Genomic DNA, 8,044 nt, shown 5'->3' with positions numbered 1-8,044 from the left:
TAAAAAAAAAAAAAAAAAAAAAAAAAAAAAAAAATTAGGAAAACGGTTGATCTTGAAGGCCATCCCTGCAACTTCCCGCTACTTCCGTAATTAAGCGCTCATAATTGCACTTATTGTGTTTTTGAGATCTTAGAGCTCAAAAATCTAATTTTCGTGTAGTTTTGAGCTCTCTGAGCTCAAAAGTTTGATAGGAGTTTAATAAATCACTATTTTTTTAATTTTCAAACCGCAACAACTTTTGAATGAATGAACCGATTTTCACGCGGTTAGCGGCATTCGACGCAGTTCTTCAAATTCTATGGTATACTTTTAAACACAAGTTGATTAGACCTGAAATTTCGGTGTAATCCGAACAAAACACTTTTTGTCGATTTTTTTCGTCAACGATAACTCACGAACGAATCAACCGATTTTGACCGGCTTAGTTATTTACAAAAAACCACATTTGAAAAAATTTTTTTTCGTAGTTTTTTTGAGATTTCTGAAAATCTACCGGTCCGAATCGGTCTAAATCATATTCAAAATCTAAGTTTAGTCAAGCCCTTTCGATTGGCGTCAACCGCGATAGAATCGGTCTAGCCGTTCAAAAATTATGAGAGGTTTACATACATCCACACACACACATACGCACACACGCACTCGCACTCGCACTCGCACGCACACACACACACAGCATCGCAGGAGTATACTCAGGGAAGCTTCCTGAGACCTTAAAACGTCGAGATCTGATGAAAACTCGATTTTGGCAAAACGGGGTGAAAACAATAACTTCTCGATTTTTGAAAATCTTCGATTTTCTTAGCGGGAATTTGAAAAAAAAAAAAAGTTGGGAAATCGGTTGACCCTAAAGACTATCCTTGCAACTTCCCGCCAATTCCGTGTCTAAGCGCTCAAGAATTGCACTTATGACGTTTTTGAGCTCTTTGAGTATATTTTTGTATAGTACATACAAATATAAACGTTTGAACTATAAGTTTTTTTTTACTCAGCTCGTTGAGTCAGCTAGACTCAGTTAGACTCAGCTAGCTCGGAATATAGCAAATTTTTTTAAAAGTTGCGTCATGAGGACCAATGGAATAGTTAGATTTCTGTGAAATCTACTAAAAATAAATAAATTTTGTAAATTATAATTTTTTTTGTTTTTATTCTAGATCTATTAATTTTATTTCTGCCACAATAGTTAATCTATTTAAGCTAAAAGTTAACATACATTTACAAGTTTTCATCAAAAATTTCCATGTTATTTGCACTTTTCATATAATTTTCTATTGAAAGTCTAGTGTTAAAAATAATGAGCAAAATTAAATTTATTTAAAATTATGTTGAAGCATTAAAAGTACAATGCAAAGCATCACTAGAGTAAGTATTTCTGAAAAAATTGTTTTATGAAAATGACTTTATTGATAGATGTTTTGATATTTTTAGGACCAGTTTTTCAATCCGAGATAAAAGTTTATCCGGAATAAAATTACTATTTTCAGTATATCTATAAACATGAAATATATAGATATGCTAGCTTTTACCAGCGGATTCGCTCGCGTTAAAGCCATTAGATAAATATCAAAGATCATTACATTACAATAGAACTGAATCAATGTTTCTAATTTTTTACAAACAATTTTTTTGTCTTTCGTAAAAAATAAATTGTTTTCTTTTAAGGTAGAATCCTTGCGACTTTCGTAGTCAAAAATTTATGTATAGAGTGTACGGTACATAAACTTGAGAGTCATTATTGACTAGCCTAAGACTTTTTGCTGTTTATGTACTTATTTTAGCCAATCACGAACGAGAAACTAATTGCTTGAAAAGTCTGGCAACACTGCATCAGCGTTATGATATTTTACAGTGGTTACACTAGTGCTTTAACCAGCTGTAGACTAGCCTGTGTTTTGATACATGCATTTATTTATTTATTTACATACATTTATTCAGAAATATAATTACAATGTCTGAAAAAAAATAATTGACAGTATTATTTTATTTTTTCAGAAAAATCAGTAATTAAATTTTTTGTATTGATGTATAACTGATTTAAAATTTTACTATTTTTTATTATTTCATCTGACTATTATTTTTATAGCTTATGAAAGATTAATATATATTATTATATTAAAATTGTTAACTTTTTTTTAATTTTTCATAAATATAAAAAACTAATTATTTTCATAAAATAATCATTGTTATTTTTTTTTTTTTTAAATAAATGAAATTAACTATAATATTATGCCTAAAGTACATTAAACTTTTCAAATTTTTCAGCGCATGCGCGTCTCATACTTTTTTCGCGGCTCACAAAACTTGCGTTGTTGCCATAGCTTTATCAACGTATCTCTTCATCGGCTAAAGTCTGGTAAATTTTTCATTACTTATTGATAAATATCTCTGAAACTCTGTGGTAATTGTTAATCAAATTATTCAAAAAAAATTGTTCAGTTGTTAGTTAACGTTACTCTAGTTTTTTAAAAAGATCCTAAGAAAAATTTCTGAGGTATGAAAATGTTTGTAGGTAAACTTTTCAATATCCCGTGTACCGTAATGTATAAGAGCGTTCAAAACTCAAACTTTGAAATTAAATATCTCTGAAATTAGATGGTCAAAAATTTTCAAATTGCGCTAATCGATGGAGAATTACATGAACATGAATCTGCCAAAATTAAAAAAAAATCTTAAGAAAACGACTCTGGCGAGGGTACTACCTTAATAAAAAGTATTCTATGTTACTTCTAATACCGCCAAGAATATGTGTATTAAGTTTTATGATGATCAGTGAAGTAGATTTTGCGCGAAAGCATAACAAACAAACTTACATTCACATTTATAATATTAATAGTAGGGAAGTAAAGTAAGGATATTGGCATCAGATAAAATTTCATCTCGGACCGAAAAACTGGCTCTTAATATTTTTGAACGATGCGTCAGTAGCCCTCTCGCGGTAACAAGTCGAATGATAGTAATGTTTGTATGTACAGTACAACTTTGTTATAAGTTATATTGGATGGTCTACTCAATCTCATGGTAGGTATATCTATATATATAAAATATTTCATGTAAGTAAGAGAGAGAAAGAAATGTAACTAATATAACTAAGAAATATAGTCGTGACTCGTGATGTCGAAAAAAGGAAAAAAAGTGCCTAAAATTATTTATATCTGTACACAAAATAACTTGATCAATTTATTAGTTTAATTTTGGGGATTAGAGCAAGCATTCTAAAATTTTTATCTTACAAAAGATCAACTTTTGAAATTAATTCGTGTAGTAATTGGTTGGCTTGTCATCAAAAATTATTTAAGGTTAGTTTTTTTGTTTTATTTTGCTTATAAAATCACTAATCAATTTAAATTAATAATCATGTCAATAATAATTACTTACTTGCATTCACTCTCATTTGATAGATTAAATTAGATTTCAAAACTTAAAATTGTAAAATAAATAATTCAATAAATTAAAGAAACGTAAATTCTTGTTCAGTGAAAGTAACTTTAAATTTCAAATTGAAAATGAGTAAATTGAAGGGTGAATTTAACAGTAGAAAAAAGAAATTGTCTTACTGGTATACAGAAGTTTTTTAATTTCAAACGATCATAATTTTAACCTAAAAAGTAAGTTTGCTCCATTTTGTAATTTCAACTAACTGTCGAATAATTAAATATTTTGAATTTTATCAAAATTTTGTAAGACTTACAGAAGCAGTTCGTAAAGTGATTTCACATAAACTATATGACTTAATTCAAATGTATATTATTTTCAATCGATCAAATTAAATTTTTTAACGAAGTACATAAATATCTTTGCAATTAAAAATAATTTCGTTTTCTTTTAAAAACTTCACATTTTTTGTTGACGTAGTAGTTTTTTCGTTCAAAATACTCGAAAAAATTTTGACTGAAACGAAATTTTTACTTCAACACATGTTTCAAAAAGTATTGAAGACTTTGTGTGATAATATCAAAAGCATTAGAAATTCGATTAGTATTAGTAGTTTTTTTTTTTTTAGTTTACTCTCGAGTAAATTAACAATAAAGTAGTATTTTATATGTTCTAAACATTTTCATAAAAGTAAAAGTATCTTAAAAATAAATTCAACAATTTCAGAATGCACAGATCAGAGTCATTTGACAGACCAGAATTGGAAGATATGCTCGATCATTTACAACTTAATGGTAGTGATCGTAATGTTTACTCCTATGAAAGTCAAAATAAAGTTAATTCCTTTGTTAGCGATGATCATGGATATCCAAATATTTCTGAAAATTATAACAAACTATGTAATAATTTGAATCAATCTATCCAAACTGTTGCGATGTCCGATGATGATACTGATAGTTGTGATGACGAGAAATTTGAATCTTTTGTGAATAGTAGAATAAATGTAGTATCAAAATCAATTGAAAATCATATACCTCAAGAGATTAACAAAACTCTTTCAGAAAAACCTTTTCTATTTAAAAAAATCAATAATTTTCTTAAAAATAACTCATATTCTCAGTTGTGTAGAACATCGAAAAAAAATATATTGCTACCCAATAAGTGTATTCCTTTCAAACATCATACAGAAATACGAAATCAAGCAATTGATTTTAAAACACCTCTGAAATTGAGAACAAAAAAGGTGCCTAATAGCAGCATATCAAACCTTTTGGACAATGCTGCGTCACCAAGTACTGATAGTCCTCCCTTATTAAAGCTCGAAAGTTTGAACTCAAATATTCATTCCGTTGACTATCGGCCTAAAAGAACTCATTCAATAACAGAATCTGATTTCGATCATTTTTCTTTAAGAAAAAAAGCAAAAACATGTATGTCCAAAATTTCAGCTTATGTTCCAGTGGCAAAATTTTTGAAAAGTAGACAATTAAAAACCATAAATCTGTATGTTAGAAATCCAGGAAGCTTAGGTATTATTGTAAGAAATCAAGAGGACGCTAGAAAAAGTTTTATTATCTCAAGTCTTGATAAAGATGGCGAAGCCGCTAAATCTAAAAAGATTCACATTGGTGACGAAATTGTTAAAGTTTGTGGTAGAAGATTGCGAGGTATGACTTTACTAGAAGCACGCAATGCATTAAAAGCTTGTTCTGGCTTAATTGATATTCAGATAGCTGAAGAACCTAAATTTTTTTTTAATGAAGAACTCAGTGATGAATCGAATAACTCTTTAGTGAGAGTGAAAAGTGACTCTGATATTTGGATGCGACAAGAACAATCATTTGAACATAAAATTCCAGACCTTTATACATCTTCTTTTATTGGTAGTCTTCTAACGAAACAAGTAATGAATACTTCAACAAATAGTGTTAGTTCTACTTATATGAATGTAGTAAATAATGATGTCAATTCGGATGCAAATTATCAAAAAATTACTGGCATGAGAAAGTTTCAAGTAATGAAAAAGTATTCTTCGAGTATAGAATATTTTTCTCATCAAATTGATAGTTTTCCTTCTAATTTATTCACCATTACTTTTGAAAAAGGAACTACAAAAAAATTAGGTTTTACCATCGTTGGTGGATCAGACAGTAGCAGAGGTAATATGGGTATTTTTGTAAAGGACATTACTGAAGATGGACAAGCTGCAAAAGAAGGAACATTGAAAGTTGGTGATGAAATTTTAGCTATTAATAATCAAGTTATACAAGGTTTAACACATGCTGAAGCATTAAAAGCATTTAAGTCTGCGAAAGCAGGGAGAATGATTTTATGCATTAGTCGAAAAGGTTCGATTCATAAAACATCGTAATTTGTCAACTTACTTTTCTAAAAAATGAATTAGTTGAATTATTTTTTTATTCGTACCTGATTATGCTATATATCACAAGTTATTTAAATCGTTTTCTATGATGATCAAGACCAATTTCTTATAATATATATTACTTTTATAAATGTTATATATTTCCAACAAGGAATACGCTTTACTTTTATATACTTAAAATATGAAGTAAGTTTATCTTAAATATTTTTTACTTTTGTGATAATATAAAAATATGTTGTAAAAAACATAATAAAATAAAGAAAACACTCTAATAAATTACTTTGTATTATTTAGACCTTTTGCAAAAAAAATAATTAAAGAAAAAAACAATTGACTGAGGGAATTTCATTGTAGATGTCGATTAATATTTCATCTTACTTTTTATAGTTTTCAATATTTATTTTACAACTTTAGTCAGGATATAAAAGATTTTAACAATTTGCGATTATCATTTTTATGAGGTATTATAATAAATTGATTTTTGCCTATAAAAAGTTGTTTGAATGGTGTTTTTTTATTTACTCATGCTAGAGGTTACTTTAAAATCGACGCTGTACCAGATTTTTTTTTTTTTTTTATTATAACTTAAATATTCACTACAATATTTTAAAAATATATGACTTAATTTTTTGATAAGTTTAATTGGTAGATCATTTTTTAAGCTTTTTTAAAAGAGTAAAATTATAGAAAAAGTTTTTCTTACAAAATTAAAAAAAAAAGTATTTGCGGGACTTAATCCCACTTATCACTACTCTAGAGCCGTTAGTAGATTTTTTTTTCACGGTGTTGTTAATAAAAATTTACTTTTAGTTTGTCTGTTAATTCTGAATGATCTTGAGATACTAAAATTCAAGAAACAGCGGCAAATCTTTTATAATTCCACGAAGTCGTTAGGTCGCACATGGAAATCAATCTAGGGCTATTAAGTAACTTAAAAAAAACAATGATATTGTAATCTATACAGAATTGAATATTTTAAATCATAAATTAGGAATTATTTATGAAATATCAAAGAGAACATTAATTAGAAATTAAAGTTATTCAGTTTTAAACCTCACTGCAGTCTTAATTTAGACTTTGAGAAATGATTGAAGGAATGATTTAAAAAAAAAGAAAAAAAGAACCGAGATGTTTTCTATAAAGATATCACATTTTGGCAAGGACATGCTTTAATCATTCTAGCTCTCAAATCCGTTAATAGATTAAAAAATCTCGATATTAAAAAGTAATTTTTTCTGTTACATTTAAACTGAAAATAAAGAATCGCAACTAGGCATCTTTCAATATGCAGTTCTCCTTTTTGAAATTGATCAATTACCTTTGTTTTACTCTTCAATATAATATATTGAATAATTCACAACTTGGATGAATCGAATATACGAATGCATGAATTTGAAGATATCTGATAATGTATGATTATACATTTCTTTATAGACAAGTATCTTTGTTGCTTATAAAATATGATTATTTAATTGCTGAGACCTTTCTAAATTATGTCTACTTTTCCAGAGACAAAATGTTCTTAGCATTTATGTTCCAACTATTGATTGTCGAAATCACATATTGATTAATTATAAGCATTTAAAAATACTGAACTACGTTTAAAATCAGTAAAATTTTTACGATAACCTACAAATGTGAGACAAATAAGGATGGATTGTAGAAAAAAAATTAGGAAACGGTTGACCCTGAAGGCCATCCCTGCAACTTCCCGCTAATTTCGTAATTAAGCGCTCGAAATTGCACTTATTATGTTTTTGAGCTCTTCGAGGGGATAGGAGTTTAATAAATAACTATTTTTTTAATTTCCAAACCGCAATAACTTTTGAATGAATGAACCGATTTTTACGCGGTTAGCGGCATTCGATGCAGTTTTTCAAATTCTATGATATACTTTCAAACACAAATTGCTTAGACCGGAAATTTCGGTGCAATTCGAAAAAAATACTTTTTGTCGATTTTTTTCGTCAACGATAACTCACGAACGAATCAACCGATTTCGACCGGCTTGGTGGCGATCGACGTGGTTTTTCGATTTTAAGAGCTGATTAGTTTTTAGAATTGATCGGTCAAGCCGTTTGAATGTTATTAAAAAAAAAACCACATTTGAAAAAATTTTTTTTTGTAGTTTTTTTGAGATTTCTGAAAATTTACCGGTCCGAATCGGTCTAAACCATATTCAAAACCGCGTCAACCGCGATAGAATCGGTCTAGCCGTTCAAAAGTTATGAAAGGTTCACACACACACACACACACACACACACACACACACACACACACACACACACACAC

The 8,044-nt window shown here is 28.5% G+C and overlaps 1 protein-coding gene across 2 annotated transcripts; it reads left to right on the top strand.

The window, feature by feature from the left end:
- The first annotated feature begins 3,053 nt into the window (after nucleotides 1-3,053).
- Nucleotides 3,054-6,345, top strand: LOC141526009 (uncharacterized). Of its 2 annotated transcripts, none has more exons than XM_074240720.1 (2): nucleotides 3,054-3,293; nucleotides 4,096-6,345. In XM_074240720.1, exon 2 carries the CDS (start codon nucleotides 4,097-4,099, stop codon nucleotides 5,738-5,740), a length of 1,644 nt encoding a protein of 547 aa, XP_074096821.1. In that variant the 5' UTR covers nucleotides 3,054-3,293; nucleotide 4,096; the 3' UTR covers nucleotides 5,741-6,345. The 2 variants fall into 2 exon arrangements, with proteins under 2 accessions (XP_074096821.1, XP_074096822.1); XM_074240721.1 differs by lacking the exon at nucleotides 3,054-3,293 and adding an exon at nucleotides 3,451-3,602.
- The last annotated feature ends 1,699 nt before the right edge of the window (nucleotides 6,346-8,044 follow it).

This window comes from Cotesia typhae, unplaced genomic scaffold (genome assembly GCF_013202065.1).
Source record: "Cotesia typhae breed Kobodo isofemale line unplaced genomic scaffold, CoteBio_Ctyphae contig_30, whole genome shotgun sequence".
In the NCBI taxonomy this organism is placed as follows: domain Eukaryota; kingdom Metazoa; phylum Arthropoda; class Insecta; order Hymenoptera; family Braconidae; genus Cotesia; species Cotesia typhae.
The sequence above is the reverse complement of the archived record's forward strand: the minus strand, read 5'-3'. Positions and strand labels throughout refer to the sequence as shown.